Source organism: Calypte anna, chromosome 1, assembly GCF_003957555.1.
Source record: "Calypte anna isolate BGI_N300 chromosome 1, bCalAnn1_v1.p, whole genome shotgun sequence".
NCBI classification, from domain to species: Eukaryota; Metazoa; Chordata; class Aves; order Apodiformes; family Trochilidae; genus Calypte; species Calypte anna.
The window spans coordinates 146470190-146496864 of NC_044244.1; the positions used below are offsets into that span (position 1 = coordinate 146470190).

Here is a 26675-nt window from a genome sequence, read left to right on the forward strand (position 1 = left end):
ATGGTTGCAAGGCTCCACCAAAGGAGCTGAGGGCACACAGCATTTGTGTGATGCCAAAAATCCAACAACTCCTAGGGCTGTTCAAACACAGCTAAGTGACCATGAGATGTGAAGCTACCAGGCTACAGATGGACCAGGTAGCTTGGCATGAATTACAGCTTGCTTTAAAGCAAAGAGAAAGAAAATGAAACCTCTAAGTCCTCTATCATGTTTTCAAAACCTGATTTGGACTGAGGATTACTTTCAGACCAAATTCAGCTATGATGGTCACTTTTTTCAGACACTGAAGAACCCATTTTTAAATTATGTACCAGCCACCCAAAACCAGACACTGGTCTTAAGTGTTATATTTTGGCTAAAATTTCTGTCTTCATACAGCTCAGCAAAATGTTCCTACTTCTTAAGCCTCAATTTATATTTTTTCAGCTACCACTACAATTAGTGCATTTTAAGAAAATGCCTGGCACTACAGAAAGACTTTTGAAGAGACCAGTATTTTCAAAATTTAGCCAAAAATCCAGGCCTCCCAAAAGGTCTGAAGAACAGGTGTGGTACACAGTAGACCATCTGGATGCCCTAACACACAGCAGAAATCTAAATGTTACAAAAACTTCCACAGTTATCTGAGGCAGAGATGGGTTTTGAGGGAGAGGACAGCTTTTAAATAGCTCTACTGTAAAATCTGTGAGGTGTTAAACTTTCTGGATTGTCCCAAGTATTGCAGCTATTAAAAACGTTTCAAATTCCAAAACAGTTGCAATTTTTCCAAAGGAGGGCAACCAGGCTGGTGAAGGGACTGGAGCACAGACCCTATGAGGAGAGGCTGAGGGAGCTGGGGCTGTTCAGCCTGGAGAAGAGGAGGCTCCGAGGAGACCTCATCACTCTCTGCAACTACCTGAAAGGAGGGGGTAGCCAGGGGGGAGTTGGTCTCTTTTCCCAGGCAACTCTCAGCAAGACAAGAGGGCATGGACTTAAGTTGTGCCGGGGGAAGTTTAGATTGGACATTAGAAAGAATTTCTTTATGGAGAGGGTGATCAGACATTGGAATGGGCTGCCCAGGGAAGTAGTGGATTCTCCGTCCCTGGAGATATTTAAAAAGAGACTGGATGTGGCACTCAGTGCCATGGTCTGGTAACTGCAGCAGTAGTGGATCAAGGGTTGGACTTGATGACCTCTGAGGTCCCTTCCAACCCAGCCAATTCTATGATTCTATGATTCTACCAACCCAAAGACTGCTTGAAAAACTGCATGCAGTAGGTTTAGATTCCAGAAGATGATGCCACACTTCACAAACTGCCTTTAAAGGAAAATAAGACACTTGAGAAGCTGCCATTTCTGCTGCCTGTCAACTAGGCTGCAGAAAACAAAAAGGGAAACATACCCATCAGTTTCAAACCCTTATACCTACGAGTGGCTACATCTCACTTCTATTTATCTGCTTTTTAAACAGCAGCTGCAAATGCACTAAAAAAATGTTTTCATATTGCTACACTGAAATTCTTGAGCACCTATGATATTCATATTTCAATAGCAGAAAACTGGTTTGTGTTTCTCATTAGCATTACATTTGCATAATAACTACTGCTGACTTTTGAGCAGTGACTATACACATAATAGGTCATCAGAAAACCACGGGTAGTAAGAACACTTCATTTTATCCTTTTGAAATTTTATACTAAGAGTCACATTACAGTTCACTGCATTAGTGAAGAACGAATGCTTACCACACTCACCCTTTTCCTAGTCTGAATGTCAAACATGGAACTTTTATCTGAAATCAGCATTTCCTAGTGACTGTATGTGGGGAGGGGCACAAGAGCAAACCTGTACACAACACCTGAACAGAGCTGTGGCTGGGGACAGGCAGAGCACAAAGGTGGTGTGGCTCATCTGGAGGGGCTGTGGAGCACAGCAATTGAGGAAATGTCACCTCAGGCCTTTTCACATGCCAACTTTTAGGAAATTAATCATGACAAGCTACTTTAACCAAATATAAGTTTATTTGGTTTAATATTCAAGCATCACTGGGTTAAGGTCTTTTAGGAAAAGTAAACCAACAAGAATTAAAACCCCCAACCTTATGAATGGAAATTGGTACATGACATTTAATTTTAAATAAAATTTTATCAGGCTTGTGGAAAACATGCCAAAGCCAAATTGTGTCTAAAATTACCAAACCAGATACGAACAAAATACTCAATTTTCAAAAAAAGCAGATAGAGGTTTAATGCTAGTCATCCATATTAGTCTCTTAATATAAGGCAAAAATAGTAATTTTCTTTTATTTTTTAACCTACACTAAGTACAATCAGCAACAACTGCCATACAGAATATGCATCATTGAGATCTTTTAAAAGCAAGATCAGCAAAGGGTGCTGACTCGTGCATTGCAAGATCTTCTCAACATACTGACAATCCCACTGGACTCTCTGTCTGGGTTAAGGACTGGGTGGATGTTTCAGAGTGGTTTTGTTTCATGTGTGTATAATTTAATCCTCATGCACCACAATCACATTTCCCTGTTGCAGTCATGTAGCCACAAATACCATGTCTTGCAGATCTAAGGGTGTGTCAATATACATTAAACCATACAAAATGCCATAAAATACTCTATGCGATCTTTACGCATCTGTCTTCAGTACAGTTGTATTTACATATTTTAATGAACTTAGAATATGCAATGAGCCACTGAAGACATTTTTACAATATTTATTAGATTATGAATTTAGAAATTCAAAGACTCAGAGGCACATAGTTTAAAAGGCCAAGAACACCAAAACTAATGAAGTCACAGAAATCAGAATATTTATGGACGTAACACCAGTAAAAAATAAAAATCACATCGAAACTATAAGCAACACTTCTTAAGAGTCATCCTTCAAAGTTAGCATAATAAAAAGTTCTCATTTCCCTCAAAGAAAAATAATTCATCCCACCTACCAAGCTAGAAAAACCTATTTACAGTTGGACCTTGATCAGAAGTATGGTTAAGTAGTGTAGTACAGCCACTTCTAGTCTGCCATTAGAATTTGATTTTTCTTTGAAGGTATAGTTGTATTTACAAACACATAAATATCATAACTTTGATCTTCATTAAGATCTGAATGAAAATAGGTTGTTAAGTCAAAATACAAACATGTTAGTGGAAAAAGTGTTTGGGGCAGCTGCATTTTCATTATCATTCTCAAAGAACAAGAAGCCAATACTTCTGATAAAGCTCAAGTTCATCAACTAGACCAGGTCTTTAAGTTATGTTAATGAAATTTAAACGTCTTCTGTGTTAATTCTTTACATTGGTTCCTTCAGTCAACTTTCACCACGCTGTATATTTTGGTTACAAACCAAAAGCATGCAAAGAATCCAATTGTCCCTAAAAAACATAAAGGAAAAAAAAAAAAAAAAAAGAAAAGAAGACATTACTTGTTAGGAAAACTGAAACAGGAGACATCAATTTCTATCTGTAGTTTATAAATCTGGACATACATCTATCCAAACTTCTATCTTTAGCCTTCATTACCTCCATCAGATCAGACAGGGGAAAGTTACAGACAGTATTCAGTCCTTACAGGCATCATCTACTATCTCATTATCTTCACAGCTACAGAGGTGATCACATGGAAGACAATAATTTTAGGATGTTTCTCTATCATTTCTCTTCCTACATATATGGTCTGTTGTTTCAATATTCCCCAGTCTAACTCCTTCACATTGCTCCACTTTCACCCTTCATCAGTGACCAGCCACACACACTTTACCTCATCTGCTCAGGTGGTCAGAATATTATTATTGTATTTAATAAGCCAGTCAGATTGACAGTTAGATAGTCTAGTTGCTATGCAAATTGTACTTCCTACTGAAAATGTATTACATACCTTAAAAATAAATGCTTAAGTACTTAAAGCTGTCAAAAGGTATAGGCAAACTTGAACTGAAATGTAAGAATGAAGACTGTTTCCTGATAATTCTTTTAGCTGAAGAAAAATAGTTGCATCCCTTCCTTTTGTGAAACTCCCAAAGAAGCTTTTAACAAAAATATTATTTTAATTGAAAAGTAGTTAATGTAGTTGGGCATTGTTAAACTAACTGGATTACTTCAAAACACAGCCTTGGAATGATTATGGACTAAACAACAGCTCAGAACATCCATTAAAGAAACCTTCATTTCCCACAAAAACTAGGACAGGAATAAAGGCCTGAAGATTATCTGAATTTGCCTTCTCTAAAATCATAGCCTTAACTTATGCAAGAGTCAAGTTAGGCTCTTGCATAAGTTAAAAAAAAAAACAATCAACTTCATTTTAGATCTGGTACAAGGGACAAAGTTGTGTGCAAACTCATTCACTATACAAGCTTGGAAGGAACCATGAATGACACCACACTAATTTTTATTTATTTATTTTCCCCTCACGCTTGCTAAACCTACTGATGTTTAACTGACTCATTTAGCAGGATACGTAGCTGTGGTCCCAGCTGTGGATCAAAGATTTGTCATGTAGCTCCCGGGATTTTGCCTGCTGAGTCTGATCAATGACCTGGAATGCAGCATGGATGCAAGTGCCTGGAGCATGTGTTACACTGACATAGCAGCAGGGCACCATCAAAACCCTTCCTGAGCCTGACAATTTTTAACACATGAGTAAGCAGCAGCAGAATAGTTTTGATGCAACGATTAGGATTTTCTCTTTTTAGCTCCTTTACCATCCTGACACAGGAACTGAGTTGCCTTTAGGAGCAGGAACTGAGTTGCCTTTAGGAGCAGTTGCTGATAAATAGCTAATGTGCTTTTTTGTTTAAGAAACTGGAGAACTGCCCATCCCTTTACCCTGCCTATAGCTTCTTCTGTAAAACCTTATCTCAAAGCACTTCAGTAAATCTCAGAGAACTGAACATACCCATCTTTGGATGCATATCAACCTAAATGGACAAAATTATTGTTAAATCTCAACGAATTAAGAATTCTGTTTTCTAAAATTAAAGGATAACTGGCACTTCATCTTGTGGGAGGTAGATAAAAAATTAAGCATGTGATGTTTCAAAATCCTAACCCTCTGGTTAACTTTGCATACATTCTCACCTAATTTCAAGTGAAATTTTCAAAAAGCAAAAGCACACAAACCCTGAAAGCTTGGTTCAAATTGCACAGTGTAACTTGCACCTCCACTGTCTCAATTACATCCAAATGACCACCACAGGAAGCATCTGAGGGGGCTGAGAGAAAACCACCTCTTCACCTGCTTGTGAACCTGTGCTGAAAAGCACTCTCCACATCTGCTGGCAGGTTCTGCACAACCAACTGGTCGAGTGAAAGTGTGAGCAAAGGAAAAGGGGGATGCACTGAACACATCTCGGTGCCTTTAGATAATGTCATGTGACAGGACTGACTTGAAAGAACAAGGGCAAAAGATGGAAATTACATAAGATCCTCAGCTAAGCCAAGTCTCAGCATAGAAAAGGTTACATTAATTCCCTTTACCTTGAATAGGTGCACTCCTGAATTACTACATGAATCCAAAGTAAACAGACTGAACAATGAGGACAGGGTGAACAATTCTGTTTCTGGCCAGAACTGTTTACTATTAAAAGCAGGCATGCTGAATACTGGCTGAAAAAGCTAGTGAAACTAAAGGAATTTACCTTACATTTAGGCAAGGCCTAATTATTTTTCATGCTACTTTTTAAGTTTGCACTGCATTTAAAATTTATCTACACAGAGCAGTGCACTTTCACTTCTAGTTGGACAGCCACACATTCTTAAATTTTTTAGTTTAATGAGACTATTAGTAAACTTAGATGAAAAATAAAGGCTACGAGAAAGGTAGGATGAGAAGACAGAGCAAGAAAGGGAGGCAGAATCTCTGATCTACACACACAGAATGACTTGCTGATCTGTACACATAATATAAATAAAAGTAGAGATCATGTGTGAATCACAAAATATCTCCAAGCAATGCCAAAGCACATTAGACTGACTTAAGAAGAAGGATGGAAGATAAACCTAACCAGTTCTGGAACACAGCTTGATCACTTTTCAAAGAGATTACATAAAGTACTTAGGTCCCATTCCCTCCTTTTAGCATGCAGTGACCCAAGAAACGTCTTGCAGGCTCTTATTCCAGTTCATCATGATCTGTATTCAGCCACAGTGCACACACAGCTCCAGTATGTCCTCAGCTAAAGTGGCCATGTCTTTGAAATTAACATTTGGTTACATTTGGTTGAAATTAAACATTCTCATATGTCAGGTCTTTTCCTCACTAGATTTTTTTTTGTTCTCCTACTTGAAGTGAAATTAAAAGTCTACTTTTAGTTATAGTGAGGTTTGTATTAAAAGCTCCAGTGACAAGCCATTTGTGTTCTAGGAGGCCTCAAAACATAACTGTATCCATAAATACACATCAAAGCCTTAGAAATCATTAAATTTTATCATAAACATGGATCTTGAAAAGAGGTATTCTGTCAACTTTTACTCATCTTTCTCCCACAAAAGCTGTATTTTTTTCCTTAACTGAAATTGTAACTATATACTTGATGATTTGAAGTGTGTTTCTCTAAAGACAACTGATTTTAAAAAATGAGTATACCACCTGACTAGCATAGGAATGAAAGCTGGAGAGGTATTTATGACATTTAAAGGTGTCAGATTTGAAGATCTAACTATAGGCCACAACGCAAATTAGCAGTAGTTTTGCCTCATCCTCACTTAATTTCTTTCAATAAAATTTGTAATCACAGAGTTGCAAAATGCTATACAATTACCTGGGAAAAAAATCAATGACATAGATAAATCTATAATCTTACACCAAGCCAAGTTTTCCCAAGGATGCTACTGTGCAAAATTAAAGGTAGAATCAAAATTCAGAAATAAGGTTCAATATACTTACCTGTGAAAAGGAAGAAGATCAAAACCATAATCATGGTATAACCGAAATATAAAATAGTGCTAGCTGTTCCTGTGATTTGCAGTTTAGAAAAAAAATAATGTATTGCATATATTAGGAAATAAACTGCAGTAAAACCACTAGTGAGAAATGAACGCCACTGCCAGTGATAGTCCTAGAAGGGGTGAAGGAATAAAATAAAATAAAAAAAAAGAGTTAATATTCCATACAGCCTTAATACACTGCAGAGCTACATTTTCTATATTTTCTATTATCACTTCATCCTAAAATAAGTTTTTCTAGTTTTTATGCACAGGAAAAAGAACTATATCTAATCAATACTGCTTTAACTGCACCATTAACAATTACAGACAAGACAACATCCAGCAGGCAAAAGCTACGAAGACCTAAATAAGCCAGGCCTACTATTGCCAGCTACTGGCATTTTTTCCCCAAGGAAGGCATGTCCAAAATGTGCTTTAACTAAGTTAATGGATTAGTGTCTTCAGAAAACAGGGACTTGGAATCTAAAGGCAAGAGACCTGAATGAGCAGTACTCGACATACTGTTCTAATATTTGTTACAAGTTTTGCCCAAAGTAGCCTGCTTCACTTTTTAAAGACATGGTTCAAGTGCATCACATCCAGTCTTGGCATTTCTGATGAATTCTGGAATACGTTTGATTACAAAAGCCTTAAAATTGGAAGTATTCTTAAAACAGTACCACACATGAATACCGAGGAGTATTTCTTACCTCTGCACATAGATGGAAGTAGCAGAGCAATATTGTAGCCTCAGAACATGTAATGACCAAAATAATGAATACCAGGAACAGGAAGCCAAACATGTAATACATCTGGTGAGACCTACAGGAGGGAGTTTAAAAAAAAAAAAAAAAAAAAAAGATAATTAATGTGGACACTGTGCTAATATGACTTCTCCGTGCACAGTAATATCACCTCTACCTTCGTACTCCCCTTCCATGGAACTCTCAGTTCCATGCCCATACAATTGACTGATTTTCTACCTGAAGAATAGCAGCCTTGGCAGCTCAGCCTTAAGAGAGTGAGAAAACAAGCCCAAAACATGCTCCAGGTCGAGATTTTAGGGAAATTACTGACTAGACATAATGAGTGAAATTACAGTTCCAGTGAAATCAGTGTGACCTCTTCCACTGACTTCAGCAGAACTTGGATTTCAGCTCTCATTTCAATCAAAGGAACAGAGCTGCAAAGTAACAAGAAATGACAAATGCTGTAGCTGTCTGTGTTGGGCAGAGGCACCTATTCAAGGTTCAGAAAGAGTTTAACAAGAGCCAATAACTAAACTGTGCCAGAAGGAAGACAAATCCCTCACAGTAGATTAGATTGTTAGCATGCTATGAGCTCACATCAGAATTCACTTATACTGGACTAGTCTTTGGTGTTTTATTTTTTATAACAATTAGTCTCTGGTGCCTTTAGAAAGATTTCACTAGATTTGTTTTTGAATCTTTTTTCTCCCAAGAGTAGTAATACTTCTGTAGCCCAACAACAACTGAAAAAAAAGCAACAAAAGCAACCCTAAAGTCAATTTTACTACCGTTACTACTTTTCAAGCCATATGTCAGCTTCAGAGCCACTTCCACATGAAATCAGAGGAGTTGCATGAGAAAACCAGCTATTTGAATATCCTAGGTCAGCTGTAAATTGCTAAGCACATCACAGCCACTTCCCTATACACCTCAATAAGCAAAGCATGAACTATGCATCCTCTAACACCCCAAATGTTAACCATACCATTAACATTTAAAGTTTTATTAAATCAGTTTTCCCTATATCACCAAAAATCAGTTGTATCATCTTGAAAAAAGATTCCATTAAGAAATTACCACCTTTTATGACAGAGAAAATTCAAATAGAACGTGGTTAACTTACCAAATACTATTGAGAATAAAGAACAACTGTATGAAGATACATCCAAAAGGAAGAATCCCTCCCATGATGATGCCAGGTAATGGTTTTGTGTAGAATGATTGCTCAGGAATCTGACGAGGAATTTGATTTGTGCGAACAGGGTGTTCAATGGCCTTTAAACAAAAATAAGAAACTGCTACATAAATGACATGAAACTACAGCATTACCTTTTTGCTTTCTTTTTGAAATGAGTGGTGGCAATGCCTATTATCAAAACTATCTGTTTTGAGCATGTGCATACTCAGCTAACCATCCATCTCCTTTTGCTACCAGCCTAGTTACCAGTGTTTGCTACACAAAAGAACTAAAAAACAATTCTTACTGAAAACAAAGCAAGATATTATTTTTGGACTTCCCTTTTTATGATTGCCTGTCTGGGATCTGTTAGAGAGCCTAAGATGAATTTTCACTTGTCAGTTGGAAGGGATTGTGGTGGTGCAGACTCTTGCTTTCTAAATAGTGCTGGAATTTCAACATAGTTGTAAAACAAACAAAAAAACCCAAAACCCAAACCCTGAATTTTGTTTAAAAAAATGGGATAACTACAATAACTTTAAAAGTGCCTTCTAAGATACTTAAATATCCTCTCTAATTATTTCAGATATTCCATGAGAGCTTCAGAAAGTTAAAACTCTGGCTACTTATATAGGAAAAACCACAAAAATACCTGAAATTAGAGATCATGGAACTCGTGATCCACAGTAAAACACTTCTTAAGTAAAATTCACAGATTCCATTATTTAACAAGGTTTGGTCACTGGTGACAAAGAGCCCTCATAAGTAAAACTGATCAGTTTAGGCATAAATTTCAATTAATCTCTGCCAAGCAGTGATAACCATTTGCAGGATACTTAAAGAGATTTTACAAGAATTCTAGCAATTTGATCATAAAATATTCTCAGTGTAGAAGACAGACAGAAACAAAAAACAGGGAGGCAAATCAGAAATGTGTAAGTTTCTATCCCTTGTGTTCATCTGGGATAACTGATGTTTTCCAGCAATTAAAAAGATGCTAATCACTGTTTTATCTGGAGCATTCACTCAATTAAATACAATGATTACAGTAACTATTGTGAAAAAGTATCACCACCACCAACCAATTGGCTATCAAAGTCTTGGAATTCCAAGAGTGGGTATCTAATGCAGCTCTAAGGTAAAAGGACAGAACTAGAGCTTAGGTGCTACCTCGGTCACAGTCGATACAGTGGAAAATATATGTAGCTGTATAAACACACGTACAAAACAAGTTCTAAAAACCACTTACGTTTTTCTTAAAACCAAAATAGGCACCAATAAACGTCAATGGTACAGATATGCAAAACCAGAGTGCCAAAATAGCAACCAAAGTACCAAATGGAATAGCTGCTGAAGAGCCTTCTCCCCAGAGAATGAGGTTCATGATGAAAAAATCTGCAAATACAATTCTGAAAAATACATAACACACTTAAAGCACAGAAATACTTCTTGATAGTTAATAACATTAACAACAGCACTGTATTAAGATTTTGGTGTAAATCTCTGCTAAAACACACACTAAGTATCAAACTTAGAAGAGGTCAGACAAGCAATTCTTTGTTAATCTAGTGGGACTGAACTCCAGCAGGAGCTGACGTTCCAACTAAGTAATTTCAAATATATGCCTGTCTTAACTATACTCCAGGGAAAGACTGCTTGCTGTGACTAAGTAGGAAAACTTATCACAGCAGTTATACAGTACATGACACTATTTAAGACCAACTACAGTGTGGTCAGAGAAACAGCCTAGAGAGTTAAAAAAAGCAATGAAAAAACGTGCCTGTCTAAAACTTACTGCTATCATAATGCTCTTCCTTAATCAACCTTTTCATGTGGCAAGAATAAACAAATGGTTGCTAGAAAGAAAAAAAATCTAAGGATGATATGGCATTAACATATTCCCCCTTGTCAGAAGTGCCACAATATTCTTGTAGCTTCTAGAATAAAAGGACAATGTAATAAGATTTACTTGTATAGCTGAAACTTAAAAACTAGCTATGCATGTCAGGGAAGCAATTTAATTCTTTTAATCATGGTGATATTCTCAACTTACCCAGGACAAAGGAATGAGGTCAGCAGAACATTTGTTTTCCATTTTTCACCTCCAAATGCTGTATTAAAACATTTGACAGTCATCAAAACATGAAATAAGCTCACAACTATTAATTTTCCAGTCCATTTACCCATTATACTAAAATAATGTGCTATAATGCCCAAGTTTAAAAGAACAAACTAAATATTCAGTAATAAAACTGAATAAAACAATATTAAAACCTCATCATATTGCTTAATCACAGAGCTTTAAAGCAAAGAAGAGCCTCAGACCAAGGTCAGGAAAAAATATCTAATGAAATAAATTGTGTCTCTGACCATTTTATCTGCTAAAAGGAGGAAAAAGATTTGAAATACTTTTAAGTGTTTAAAAAAGTTTAAAATTGCAGTGGTTAGGAAGTCTAAGCTTTTTTTTTTCTACTGAAAACTGCAGTCAAATGCTAGAAAACAAATATGTGAAAAGCAAGCTTAACAGCTTTCTTGAAATAATTCTTGTCTACAAATCTTACAAGAAAGTCAGAGAAGTAACATGCTTACAGGAAGTAGTGATGTTCTCTTGAGCTTAACAGCATTAAGCAGTGGTGATACCAAATGACCAAAGATAGGTTTATTAAGAAAATCTTTATGAATTTGCACTACACTGATAAAAATTCTAGTCAGCATATTTCATATAGAAAATAGTCTGCTGGAATTCAGCAAAGCTGACAGTTTCATCTGAGTGCTGCCATAATAACATACTTCTTTAATTAAAGAGTCAGAAGTGATTATAGTTAGATTTTAATGAAGTCCCTATTTTATAAAATCTTGGTAGATGAACATAGCACTAGTTATTAAGCTTAACCATTTAATTTCAGCACAGGATGCACTTTTTAAATGTAATGTTGAAAAAAAAAACCCCTCAACATTTTAAAAATTGGCTGTCACTTCAGCTGCATTTTGGTTTATGTCTCACCTTACTTTCTTTGTATACTATAGGAGAAACATTTATGTTTACATGCTCTATACAGTTTATGGACCACCTCTTGTTACAACAATAACTCTGGACAAGTCACTGTCTTAATAGTTAAAACACAATATTCAAGTATCAGTTAAATTACTCCAAAGAAGTGTAATATAAGACAATTATTATTTGCTACATCTGCACCAAATATACCAGATTCAATTTACCATAAATACATTTCAAAATATCCTTCAAAACACATAATATATAGCATGATATAAAGAATAATTCTGTCCTCAATTATGCCCTTAGTCCTAAAGCCTCCTTCCATTATGTCTAATTGGCTTGAAGATTAGAAAAAGGAATAGTTAACTATCAAATCACTCCCACTGTGGAGAAACACCCTACAAAATACAGACCCTCTTTCCCCAGTGGTTCTCCTCACGTGAAATTACAGTAGTACCAGTAGAGCTTACAACAAACCTCTATGTAAATATGTTTGGAGCTTTTCTTCTGTAGCTACGTTTCCGGCTATTTTTCTGCAGCTTTAATCTCTCAAGTGAAACCTTTACAAGGTCAGGAAGGAACCTGAACCAGTGAGTGACCAGAACATACACAAAAGACTTGCAGCAGCATTTGGCAAGAACATCATCAGCAGAAGAGTCCTGAAGTGAACTCTGCCATGGAATGAGTAGGGGTCATACACCCAGATGACCACTGATGACCACCCAGGACCCCCTCACATCTTCAGCAGGATTTAATGTGATGCATAAGGCCATATAGGCTGGTGATATGTTTCAATGTAAAGATGTGTGAAACTGTGAGCAACAGTGCACTCAATTTGGGAAATGTTCCCCAAGTTACCAATTCCGTGCACAATCCATTAAAGCAATGTCTCCTTCCTATATGTAATCTTTTTGCCTGTGTTTTGGGCCTTTGGTTAAAATAGTAACCAGAATATGGTTAACAGGAAGAAATCCAATGCCTGCTGCCAGGCTGAAGTTCAGAAATTAGCTCCTTCTTTAGTCCTGTATGTTCAGAACTAAAGCAGTCCAGAAGATGCTACTCAGTCATAGAGCCTTTTACCTTGAGTAGGGTCATCAAATCAAGTTGTAAGCAGAATGGCAGGTTTCACCTTAAAATAAACCAATGGGCACAGGGGAAAACTATTTGAGGTTGGTAGGCAAGCCTTGAAACAAAAGCTAGCTGGGACCAGTGAAGGGAAACAGTATCAACTAAATACTGTCAGGAACCCAAACACCACTGGGTTGATTCCTGCAACTCCAGAACAACTAATAATCCTTCCCCCTGGCACAGTCTGATAAGAAACCATTCTTCCAAAAACTTAGGAACTAGCTATGAAGAGGTGACAAATCTCAGGCAAGCAAGACCAGAGGTTCACAATCTGGGGGAAAAAATAAAAATTGTTACCAAGCAACACCGATGGCTAAAACTAAATATAAGTTAATGCTGCCCCCTCAGCTGTAGGAAACAGAAGTACCAGACTGTCTGACATAATGAGTTTAGTACTAGTAAACTAAAATTTACTTCCAAATTCCATGATCACATCAAAAACAATGTCAACACATCAGTGTTCTATACATGTTTTCTGTTGTTAAACCAAGTACATTCTTCCAACTTGCCCTGAGGAAACTAGAAACAGCACTGTGAAATAAAAAAAAGCCTGTGATGATAATTTACTTTAACGAACTCAAGCCTTGTCGTGTTAAATAACTTTTACTCACATTTGTAGAATCTGGCAGCAACATAACCAGCTGGAGTTCCAAGCAGTACCCACAAAACTACAGCACAGGTCATAAGAGCTCCCCGGTTAGCAGGTGACAAAAATCCCAGGCAAGCAAAAACTATGAAGCAGAAATGCACAATTAAGAAAATAATTTGACTTAGAGTCAGTACATCAGTTATCTTAAAACCTCTACATACTAAGCTGAACATCTACTATATCAGCTCATCCATTTCTAACCTTAAGACTCTTAAGAAATTTCTAGACAAAAACTACACTGCTATTTTTCATTAGTACCACTCAATCAGCAGTGAAAAATTATCTGTACTTAACTAACTCCTCCCAACTTCATTACTTACATAGGGTAACAAAAGTCATTATTAAGATCTGTGTGCCAGAGCCTAGAAAAACTGACAACAGCATTCCTTTTCTTGGGGGCCTGAAAATATCACCATGAACCAGTTTCCAGCCAAATTCTTCTTGAGCATCTTCCTGTAAAAGCAATGCATCTATTTTAGTACAGTAGTTTGCCATTTCTATAGTCTGTTACAAAAATACATATAGTTGAAAAAAGGGTATTCCAAATAAATTTTAGGAGGTACAATTGAAACTTACAGTGGAATCCATCTGATTGTATCTTGCGATGTCTTTATGCAGTGTTCTCAGCATAATCATAGCTACCATTCCAGACAGAAAGAGGACAATCACCAAGGAATTCATAATACTGAATTAAAAATAATTCAAAAAAGGAATTGTTATTCAAATTGCAATGTAAACACTTCAGTACTGTATACTTTAAGGCAAAATTTCTTCTCACCTAAACCACTGAATGTGAGTATGAGGCATGGATTCCAAAATATAATCCCATCTTGATGCCCACCTTATATTTTTTTCTTCCTGAAAGAGTAAACACATCAGTTTCAGATACAGTCAGTACTCAGCTTGTAAATTTAAAAGTTGATGCTTGTACAGAACAATCTTAAATCTCATGAGAAACTGGAAAATTCATGCTGCATGTCTTGAAGATAATAGTTTAATAATAGGTGGCTAAACCAAACAATTCTACTGGACCATAGAATCTAAACCAAAATATTTTCTGGATAGTATTGAGCACCTTTGCCTTCTTAAGACATAAATGCCTACCAAATAAATTTAATTGTGCTTCTTCCCTTCAAGAATTGTATATATTCACCTGGAATTTAAATTACTAGCAGAATAATAAGAGAATATGTATTATTAGTATATGTAAGTCAATACCACAGTGAGAAACTAAGATTAGGTCTACAGACTCCAGCATAATATTCCAGTTTCTATGCAGTACTCTGTCCAACTTACCCTTTGCTTTCATACAGCCTGTTTTCAGTACCAACTACCAAACCAGTTATATTCAATTTACATTACAAGACAGATGGGGAGACAACACTACAGAACTTGAACTGTTAGCAGAGGGAAACCACAAATATACTATTCTGAGGTAACTATTTTGTCCATCTGTATAATTCAGAGTATTAACACATGATTTTAAGGGGTAACTATCACAGAAAGCTTAGTACTCACATGAAAAGAAACTGAATATGTGTAAGCAATTTTTACTTCCCCATTAGCCTTGTTACTTATATCCATAGGTACTCCTGAGCAATCAGGGTTGTCTGGATGAGTATGCTTGTAACTGCAGGAAGAAAAAACACAGAATGCAAGCTTCTTCACTGACCACACTCTTAAGAAAGAATTAATTCATCCATGTTACAAAAAAATCAGTTTTACTCAGACCTCTTCCTTTAAAAGTAAAAATTTAAAATTTAAAAGTAAAAATTTGGTCTCAAATTGAAATAGTGCACAAAGATCTACCAAATTCAGAATAAGATTATGTCAGACTGTCCTCCACTACACCACATCAACAGGAAAGCTAATCTACAGGTCCCATCTGAACTAATTTCTGACCAGCAACAGGTACCCAAATTGAAGCAAGTATCCTGGGATGGACCACCATTTGATGACAAATTACTTCTGAGTACTAACCTTTTTGGTTCAAGTTTAGCAGCAACCAGTCTTGCTCCCAGAGCTTCATTTTCCACAACATGGTAATATATTTTTATGTCAACATGGTTGAAGATATAAAAAGTATCTTTTTCATGAAATTCTGACTGCAATGATAAAAGAGATGATGTTAAACGATCAAAAGATGCAGACATCTAAAAGCCCTAGGCAGGAGCTTACATAACAGAACCTTAGGCTGTGTACAGTTTTTATGTCAAGAAATTCTACAAGATGGATGTGGGATTTTAGGAATACAAAGACAGTATGGGCTCTGCATTAAAGCAACTGACCAGAAAATTTAATGCTCAACACCATCTTACTACAGTTGAAAAGTAGAAAAATTAATTAATAAATATATTTAATATTTCAGTAACTGAAGATGTCTCATTTTATTTAAAGTAGCAAACTGAATAGGTAACTATGTGACAACTTTCATATCAGAAGAATTTCATAAATATCAGCTATTTTAAAGCAATGTGTATATTTTTTGAATTTTCACAGATTAAACAGAATCCTTGAAGTCAAACAATGCAAATAATTGCTCTCTGTGAAACCAAAGATGAACGGGGATGAACCGTAATGAACAAGCCTGAGTTGAAGGGAAACATCAGCTTGGAATTTAGTCAGTTAAAGAGATAGCTAAACCACAAGCATCACATCTACTGATGTTCAATTAGTACTTCCTAAGGGTTCTATCCCCAATTCTTTTCTACAAAGTACCCTAATTATAAGAAAGTTATATAAATGCAGTGTTCTTCTACAGTCCTCCAGTTACTCCTTCAAAGATTATTTTCTTTTTATTAAGAACAGAGATTTAAATAAGATTAAAATACTGGATTATGTATATAATCATAAACACACCCATACATATGAAGCCTCTGAAACCGATTAATTACTGAGGCAAGGAAAGAAAATTAGAAACTACCACCTCTGATAAGCTCCATTCAGTAAACTCAACCATTTCAGTAAACCCAAAAACCCATTGCAGGTTCTCAGTGACCTCTCCATGGAGAAGGTCTGTGGAAACCTAAAAGCATCTGGACCTTCTGTTGCTTTCTTTTCTCTGTAATGCTTATAGTGTACTTATCTGGATCCCCAGCAGTTAATCTGATAGATCCATCTCTCACAGGAGGTTTGTTCACTCAGAAATCTTAAATTCTGCCTTCTTCCATTAGCCCACAGAAGTTTAGGACAGCAGTAATTCAAGAAGAACTAATTTCCATGCAAAGCTACAAACATGTCTATGCAAACCTGCTCCCATGAAAACACTGCTATCCCACAAGAATGTGAAGTCCAAGCTGTCATATGTATAGACTTCTTAGGCATCAAAGGATGACATGGCTTTCTGTTCCTTCACATGTACTAAATGCTACACATGTTCACCTCTTCTACATTTTAGAGCCCTTCTGCATAATGCAACAGAAGAGACAAAGTTCTTAGGCTGAGGCTTCCAAATTGTGGTACTTGCAAAGATACAAAAACACTTAAACCAGTTTCAGGCAACAAGGTCCTTAAAACAGTGAGGATTTACCATAGAAACATGACATTGGATAAAGGCCAATCTTAACACTAATAAAAGGAGGTTACTAAAAAAATAATTGCACACATACATTAATAACACAAGCATCTTTTGGACGGCCATCTTCTGTAATGTAACAGCCAATAGGAAAACCAGGATTGCAGAACCTCTGGCCATCTTCAACATCATAACACCAGGTCACAGGCATGTTGTCCACAATCCTGTAAATGGCACAGTGACATTTCACAGTCTTTCAAAACAAGTAGTATTAGGGAAACAAACCAGATTAATATAACTTTGCTACACTCATTATTGGAGGATGAACTAAAAGAATTATACTTCTTTCAGATCTTTACCAACAGAACTGCACTGACTGCCAATCCAATTTTCACATGAGATTTAAGCATACAGCTCTTCAACTGATACTTTATCTTTTTAAGAAAAAAAAAAATTTAAATCAATCTATTTCTTCAGAAGGTGGCAAGAGGAGACTTACTCTGTGACCACCAAAACTTTCTGGTCACTGGACTGGTTTCTGAAGCCTCCTTGCTGCTTTTATAGTATTGTCTCACAATATTTATGTTCATATTACTTAAAAACCCTGAGCCAAGTAGGTTTATAGTTTATTTGCAATTAAAAATTTGTGGAAGAACATTCCTTCCTCCCAAAGTTGCAGGAAAAAAAAAGACAGTAAGATGTAAACAATACCCAACGTGCTACAAACAGTACAAATGCCAAAATTAAAAATATAAACAGATACCAGACATGGTAACCACTGTAAAAGAACTACTAAAAAAACCCAAACCTGTTTCTTTATGTCATGAAGTGTTTCAACTAGCCGAAAAATAAATCTCAAAAGAAAGTCATTCAAAGAATTAAAATTCAGTAACTGCCCTTAAGGCAACTTTAATTTCTTCAGGGTATGTTTTTTTAATGTCTATGAATAAGCTCCACACATGAAGACATGAGACAACTGCCACTTTCTGTGCATCACTAGACCAAAAAAGGACATCCCACTGAAAGTTAACAACACATATATTTTGGTAAAACTTATCAAACTACTGAATATCCTTTATAATGAAATGCCATAAAATATCAGATTCATTTAGGTTGGAAAAGACCCTTAAGATCACCAGTCCAACCATTTACCCAGTACTGCCAAGTCCATCACTAAATGTCTCATTGTTATAACCACTAGGATATAAATGCTAATAGATACCTGATAATATCTCATTAGACATTGGTAAATAGCTAATTAAATACATGAATGAGGACTTCAGATAATAATAGCTTTTAAAAGAGCATTATTTAGTTTGTTGAGTATCTCAACTGTCTCTCAAGAAGCTCTATTTTTAAAGCACATCAGCTGATGTGCTGATGGGGGTAAAAAGAGCAGTAGCTGCTGTCTTCATTCTCGAGACTAAAACCTGCATCATCCTTGCCACAGGCAGAAATAAATAAGCAGCAATGTTCTTCACTCATATTGACACAGTGGTGAAAACAGGCCCTCAAATGTCCCAGGTTCTCAGGAGATTCCAAAGTCTGTCATCACAGTTGCAAGCAGCAGCAGCACCAACCAAATACTACTCATTTCACTGTGCTACTACAGGGTACAATTAAGTTGCTAATTAGGAGCTATTCCAGATATAGATAAATTACACTTGGACCATATTTGGAATTTTACCTCCATAATATATGCTAGCAGTACCTCTTGCTTTTATTAGTATTTTAATTTCATAATCAAAACCAGGTAAAGCATTAACCTGAGCTACTGAATTTGGTTGGGGCAAAGGCTTTCCCTTACATCTTCTGCAGCACAGACATCCTGATCTGCCTTCAAGCACCACTGCTGGAACAAATTGATAGTTTAAGAAGCAAATCCTTTTTCACAGTTAATCTTCAAATTTAAAATGACTTGAAGAGATTATACACGCAGGGCAAAGACACTATACAACACTGTTCTTATATGTCTCTCAAGAACATCTGGTGATGAACACTGTCAGCCAAGGTATCAGTATAGTTGTTGAGTCCAATTCAGTATGTTGATTCCTAATCTTATTAAGTGGCTTTTAAAACCTTAAAAGTACTTTGCACCATCTGTGTTGCCCAGGAATGGTATGATAAAGTGAAGCTGGATAATAAACCTCTACTAAATCCTCACGTATGCTACCTTGCTGATCCCTGTACAACATACCCCTGGACCATGCATCATTCATCACAAAATCCAGACACTTTCACTTTGTGAAGCTGTGGCTGACTATCATTACCATACAGATGTAAACAGGGATTCTTCCTGCCATTGGATCTAAAGTTTTAGGGCAGTGAGCCTAGCTAAATAATAAAAAGTAGAAGTACTATTAAAAGAACTAAGAATATAAGAAACACGCTAAATTTGCAGCGAATTTTTGACACAGAAAACCAGAACCAGATCTTCCTAAAATCTGAACAGTCCTACCAAAACAAGCAAAAAAAGTATACTTAAATACACTAAGTATATTTGTAAAACAAACTAAGGGAAAACATAGTCTAAAATTCTTTTCTGTGTGATTAGTTTTACACAGTTCTTTTTCAGTTTCTGTGAGCTTAAGTTTTAGGCTTTCAGAGCTTATTTTTTAGGCTTTCCTAAAAAAACCAAAAACCAAAACCAAACCAAACCAAAACCTTAAGTTCTCTCAAAGAATGACAGGATCATAGCTCTGAGAAACTATTTTACATTTATACACACACTCTTAATGCCCATCAGAGGAGGACCTCAATGTCTGAGAAGCAAGAGTCCCAGCATGCTCGAAGGTGATTCAGATGGCTACAGAGGGACTCAAGAGAAGAGGAAAGGACCAGGTGTTCATGCATTCCTCAAAATTATTTCATTAACTGATTTTCATTGGCCACCTTTGACTTCCAGATCCTATAAGAGAAGCAAACTTTGCAGTTCCTCAAGAGTCTTTGCACTCTTCTTCAGATGCTGTGCACAGGAGATTAGATCAACGGTCTCTTGAGGAAAACTAAGATAACACAGCAATAGATTGAAGAGACCTTAAGGCTTTTCTCAAGCTATGGGCAGGATTAATTTCTGCATTTACAGATGCAAAAAATAGTAGTACTTTACAGAAAGTGTCAAGGCCACACAAAAAACATACAAAGCTTTCTGTTTGGAAACAGACTCATTTCCATGCTTACCCTTCAAGTGAAGGAAAGTTTTATGAAGACAACAAACAACGTAACATCTTTTGCAAGAAGAGAAAGGAAATGGATTTAGTCCAAATACTTAACATTCAATCTGTATTAACTCACAAATACAAAATTATAAAAGTAATTTAAATGATCACCAACATACTAGACTAATCAATCTGTGAATATCAACTTACCAATGATGCTGATAATTCAGTAGCATACTTTTTTTCAAAAAGTCCAGTTTCTGTTTATCTTCTGGCTTTGTGGTATCATATGTTTTTGTACAAACAGATTTACATGTCTCCTTCTTGTTGAATGTGAACTAAGACAAATGAAAGACACATGAGCAAAAAGGTCGTAACTGTGTATTTCAGTATTTGACATGTCCCTGTTACACATTTATAATTGCCTATACTATTACAATAAAACCACCTAACAAATTATCATGACTAGGTATATTAATCCTCCAGAGGAGATTTTTATGTTGGTGTATGCTATAAAACCCTCCTGTGGTGACTGTAGGACTCCAACACTAAGAGCTCCTTGTTACTGATTAAAACCTGTTTTCTGCAATGATTTACAAGATGAGTCATTTGATCTCAAAGCAGCAAGGTTGTCCCAGGCAGATTCAATTGATAACACAGTCTCCTCCTACTACATGTAGGAGAGAAGGTGAGAGCTTCAGCCATCAGAAAGGAGTGCAGTATTTTCAGACTGGGGTCCAAAAAAGTAACAGTACTCAATTCGTTCTCAAGGGGACAGCTGAGTAGCAACAATCAGCTGTGGACAGGTTCCAAAGAACGAAGACAGCCTCAACAGTGTTTCAGGCTACAGCTTCATGATGCAAAGTGCATTGTTACAATTAGGTTAAGTTGACAGATTTTTATTATGTGAAATTTCAGATTTTGAAGCTTTTTGAGATAAACTCCTCATAAGAGGATCTTCCAAGATTCTGATCTCCTCTGGTTACGTTTGAACGTTTATATTACCAACCACCCATTGTCAGAGAACACACCCTGTAAGGAGATGGTTCTATCCTCTCTCCAAACAACACCTGGCCAAGGTTTTCAGAGGGACGCTTCTTTCCTTCCGCTTGACAAAAATCAAACCTGAATTAGAGAAAAGATATGAAAACTGATAAAATAGTCTCAGCTGCAAATATTAGCCCTCAGAAAGTGCTCACAAATCAACACCTTCATCACAACTAAAGGAACTATACAACATTCCTTCTAGAAAACAGTTTCTTCCTTGATCCTGCAAAGTAAGTTGAAAGTCACAGGCTCATTCTGAAAAATAAAACAAACAAACCCAAACCAACAACCAAATCTCTTCATCAGCTACTTCAGAACTTAGTTTGTATTAAGCATGGCAGCATAAAGGTTCTCTTCAGTAATTAGAAGTTTCCTACTTGAACACAGATTTTAGCTAAGAATTGAACCTTCACATAGTTTTGTGACAGCTCTGACAGAAAAGCATGCAGGCTATATTCTTGGATAGGGGAGAGTAATAAAAGTAAAAAATAAATAAATAAAAACCACACACATATACACATAAAGAGACAGCTCCTTTACAAGCACTATTAGATAAACAGATTATTGCAGTTTAATTCACCGACACATTTAACAGCATATCCTCCAAGTTTCTCCAGCCTAATTTCAATAACCCCTTCAATAGTAACAGTCACAATATTCTTTGGAGTAATAACTTTACCTAGTTGTACCAGGCAACCATACATTTGGTGGACTTCTGTGATGTGTACCAAGAAAACACTTAACACCTCATTAATATAATTGATGTGAAGTTCACACCTCATTAGCACTTTAACTCATTTGGCTATAGGCTACTGAAGACAGTAACACTTTGATCTATAAAATGACAACTAATGCACAAGAGTGTTATATACACATGCACACTCTAACATTCAGTTACTTTAAAGCAGTGATTTGACCTACATGAGGGCCTACGAATCCATGCACTAACTCTGAAGTGTGATCAAAGACATCTGAGAAGAAGGAAATGATTTATGTATCCATCTACTGGTTGAATGCATTTGTAAACTTATGTCAGCAAACCAGACATTCCTCACTGCGAAACTGCTCTACCAAGATGCTGATAATACTTCAAGATAAATTAAATTCGTATTTCTGGAAGAACTGACAACTAAAATGATATAAACATTATACTGTACTTACGCAGTATATTCGTAGGGAAGGACAGACTCTACAGAGTCAAGCCTGTTCACAAACAGCTGGATTGCAGACTGAAAAAAGACAAGATAATCAGCAGTTTCACTACAGCATTTCTTCACTTCTGATGGATATATGAGAATAGAGTTACATGAATAAGGTAGGCAAGCTGAAAATATAAGATTTATGTAATTATACATTTGAATCTTGTATAATGAATTCTATCTGCTGAGAACATAAGTAAAACACTAACAATCACAACAACAGTGATCAAGTAACAAAAACACTTTAAGGCTAACATAACCATTCAAACAAGATAGCAAAAAGTCATGGCCAAGAATAATATAATGTAGTTTAAGTACCAAGTTAGAGCCATATTAGTCATCACCACAACTTTGGTGTAATGAAGGTCTTAAAAGAACATGAATGAAAGTATGGTTGAGATCAGTAGTTCTCCCTGCAGTTAAGTTGCTTCACAATTTTATCTGCACAGCAACTGAAAACTGAACTATTGAGGATTTAAACTGTGTACTTAGACTCATGCACTATTTTAAGCTGGAAAAGAAGCTTTTCCCAAAGAGAAAGCAAGAATAAACACATTTACCTTCTTATGAAAGTTTATCAGTAACTCTAGAGTGAGAACCTGAAATTCAGTCTGCTGTGGTTTTAAACTAGCCTGGTCTACACACAGTAATTACAGATGGGATACCCTGCTGCTACTCCAGGGGAGAAGTCTCTCACCCTTCCCTCTTAGTCTCAAAACCCCTTCCCTTATTCTAGTCCTACAGTTCCACTACATTTCAGCTGTTAACCTCACTCTGTCTCTGGCAGTTATCTGGCTGCACAGAAAACCAATTCATCTGGCTAGATCGGCAAAGGACTTTAAAAAGAAAAATTTAAGAGCAGTTCTTAGCAGCACAGCAAGTTTAAACTGTCTTACTGTGCAATCAGACATCTGGAGACAGCAAAAGGAAGGTGAGTGTTTACAGGACCAAGACCACTCCCTTTCAACAGCAAACCATCTATTTTTCTCACCATCAATCAACTGGAGAGCTTTTCTTCCCTATGAAAATTCACCCAAGTTTAGCAAAACCAAGAAATTCTAGAAATGAAAAAACTCCAAAAAGATGAATTTGTCCACACTTATCTGTATCTGAGCAACACCGGTTGGGCATGGTGTTTCACTGATAGGTTGTAGCTGTCCACGTGCATGTCAGGATGCAGTTCCGGAAGAGGTGGGAAGCTGTTGAGCTGTTAGGTTGACTCATGAACTGAAGACACACCTTCTGCCCCTGTTTCCTCTACCCTGAGCTATGCAAACCTGCACACTTGTCATAATCCTGTAAGGCACTTCAACTCAGTAAAACAGGAAAAAAAGGGTCTGGTGAGAAGTTGGATAGTGTCCTGCCATGTTAGTAAGCTCAGAAAGGGATTTAACAAGTATCCTGGCTGGGACAAGGATAAGAACACATCGACCAAAGGAAGGCAGGATTGAAATCTCTCACTTGAAGCAGCAAGGAATTAAGACCACCTCAGCTGGTTGCTGAGGTTGCAGCCTGAAATTAGCTGTTTTTCATTGTAGGAGGAGATTTATCTGCACCAACTTTCCATAAGAAGTAAATTTCCCATATAAAAACAAGTCCCCTTTGGAGCCATCAGTATTTTTTTAGAAGAAGAATTCCTTATGTTCAGGGAAGAGTTATTGTTTAAGTCTATCCAGATCACATTCTACTTCTGATGACATTCCAATGAGAAACACGGAAAGTAACCAAACCAAGTTTTCCCATAGAGATCAGCAGACAGCTTGGAGGAAGGAGGAAGGTAAGGGTCTCATCATTCTTGTGCTGCTAGCTACACGTCCCCCTAACAACAACCCATCCTATCCCACCAGAGGACAGGACACCTACAGAAATTATAACTGGCAAATATCACCAGAGATCTGGTCGGTGGATCTAAATTCTCAAGGTAGAGGAAAATTCAGTATTATTGCCGACATCATAATCAGCCAAGACACTTGTAAGAAGTCTGAAAGAACTTGAATGAGTCCAGCACATAGCTACAAAGATGATTAAGGGAATGGAATGTCTCCTTTATGAGGAAAAGCAGAAGGAGCTGTGTGGGGAACTTGGAGGAGACTGAGGGGAGACCTCATTAATGTTTATAAATATGTCAAGGGCAAGAGTCAGGAGGATGGAGGAAGGCTTCTCAGTGAAGTCCAGTGATAGCACAAGGGGCAAGAGGTACAAGCTGTACAAGAGGAAGTTCCACATAGAGATAAGGAAAAGTTTTTTCACTGTGAGGGTGACAGAGCACTGGCACAGGCTGCCCAGTGAGTTTGTGGACTCTCCTTCTCTGGAGACATTCAAACCCCACCTGGATGCATTCATGTGTTACCTACACTCAGTGATACTCCTCTGGCAGGTGGACTTGGCAGTGTGAAAGGCTAATGATTGTATCTGATGATCTTAAAGATCTTTTCCAACCCAAATGATTCTGTGATTAAGTCAGTGAAAGGTATTTACCAAAAGCATACAGTTTAAATAGACTCTTATTCTGAAGAACCATGGGCCAGTGTTTCATCTAATAACAGAAACTGAGGTCAGTGTGAAATAGCCACTTTGAACAGCAGTCAGACAGCAGACCATAAAAGCAAGTGGACTTGTGCTTCCTTGTTCCAGACTTAAAGCACAGCCTGGAGTAATTTCCATCACAACAGCAAAAAACTTCTAAAGCTCACCCATAGCAGCAAAGGCTACAATAACTACAGACCCCCTACCACCCAACACACTTACAAGTAAGTAATTCAGCTGTGCTGACTTTGCTTGCCACTGATTGCAGGCATGCAAATAAGTTTAAGCTTTAGGACCCTCAGGCCTAGAAGCCCCTACACCTACACTTCGGGTTCGTTCAGCCAGGAGGACACAGCAAGGTAAATGTCACTGCATGCTTGCCTTGATTTTCTACCTGCTTGCAGCCATCAGACTGGATGTGGCACTCAAGAGACTGGATGTGGCACTCAGTGCCATAGTCTAGCAACCGCAACGGTGGTTCAAGGGTTGGACTCGATGATCTCTGAGGTCCCTTCCAACCCAGCCAATTCTATGATTCTATCATCAAGCTGCCTGGTCCTGCCAAGAATCACACACACACACACGCACCCCCCGGCACGACCTGTCACGGAGATCCGTACTTCCTCTAGCTTTCCAACACGTAGTTACAAGGGCCCGAGAGATAAGCGGCTGGGGCTTCCCCTTCTTCCCACACCGTGACCCTAACCTAAGAGAGAAGCCGACCACCTCCTGCCTTCCCTGCGGGGGACGGCGAGCACTTCCCCAACACCCATCACCGCGGGCACCGAAACATGCCGCAAAGTGCCTTCAGCAAAACCTCCCGGGGGACTTCGGCTACAAACCCTCTGGGAGAAAAAAAAAAACAAAAAACGAAAAAACACACAACAAACCCGCCACACACACACACGCACAGAACCCCACAGCAAAAGGCCAAAACTCGGGCCGCGGTAGCAGCCGGGGCCCTGGGGGTACGGGCGACGCCGAGGCCTCCCCTGGTGGCGGCGGGCTCGGACTCCCCGTTCAGACTCACCCTGCACTCGGGATTCTCCTTCCCGGCTTCGCAGAAGTTGACGGGCGCCAGGCCCGGCAGGTAGAACCCGGCGGCAGGGGGAAGCGGGGCCGCCGCCAGCGCCGCGGCGACGATGAGGAACGGCCGCAGAGCCATGGCGGGGCGGGACGGCGCGGAGCAACGGCGGCGAGAAGGGTGCTGGGAGGGAAGTGGGTGCTGGGCTGCGGGTGCCGCGATGGGTGGGGGGGTCCCTGGTCACCTCTCCTGCCCGCCCGCCCGCCCACCCGCGGCGGCCAAGGATCGCGGCTTCGCCTCTCCCCCCCCAGCCCTGACGGCCGCCACTTCCGGCTTCTCGCGCGCGAGACACGTCAGCCGCGCGGGCCGCCTGACGGGCGCGAGGGGCGGGGCCGGGGCCGGGGCCGGCGCACGCGACGAGCCGGGCCGAGAGCGGGGCCGGGGCCGGGACCCTGCGCGTTCCCTTCCGGGGTAGCGGCCCCGTTGCTATGGCAACGCCGAGCCTGCCGCCGGCAGCGGCGAGGGAGCCGGGAGGCACCGCGGTCGGGATGGCCTCAGTTCTCCTCCCCACCATCCATATTCCT

At 38.3% G+C, this 26675-nt stretch overlaps 1 protein-coding gene across 1 annotated transcript; it reads right to left on the bottom strand.

The window, feature by feature from the left end:
- Positions 1–1981: 1981 nt before the first annotated feature.
- TM9SF2 (transmembrane 9 superfamily member 2) lies at positions 1982–26471 on the bottom strand. The gene is made up of 17 exons (XM_030449620.1): positions 26098–26471; positions 22504–22571; positions 21327–21420; positions 20506–20633; positions 17232–17361; positions 15604–15728; positions 15142–15253; positions 14402–14481; positions 14200–14308; positions 13944–14076; positions 13586–13705; positions 10902–10959; positions 10098–10257; positions 8795–8946; positions 7633–7744; positions 6882–7053; positions 1982–3370 (listed from the first exon to the last, which is right to left on the bottom strand). The coding sequence occupies exons 1-17, from the start codon at positions 26230–26232 to the stop codon at positions 3303–3305; spliced, it is 1956 nt and encodes a 651-aa protein (XP_030305480.1). The 5' UTR covers positions 26233–26471; the 3' UTR covers positions 1982–3302.
- Positions 26472–26675: the final 204 nt, after the last annotated feature.

What these genes read in the sequence shown, in the direction of transcription:
- TM9SF2 (XM_030449620.1), bottom strand. Translation starts at nt 26,232, where the DNA reads ATGGCTCTGCGGCCGTTCCTCATCGTCGCCGCGGCGCTGGCGGCGGCC. An exon ending in GCTAAACTTGAACCAAAAAG is followed by an intron (nt 15,254 to 15,603) that starts GTTAGTACTCAG and finishes TTCTTCCTGCAG; the next exon opens with TTACAAGCATACTCATCCAG. An exon ending in ACCTCATTCCTTTGTCCTGG is followed by an intron (nt 10,258 to 10,901) that starts GTAAGTTGAGAA and finishes TGTATTTTTCAG; the next exon opens with AATTGTATTTGCAGATTTTT.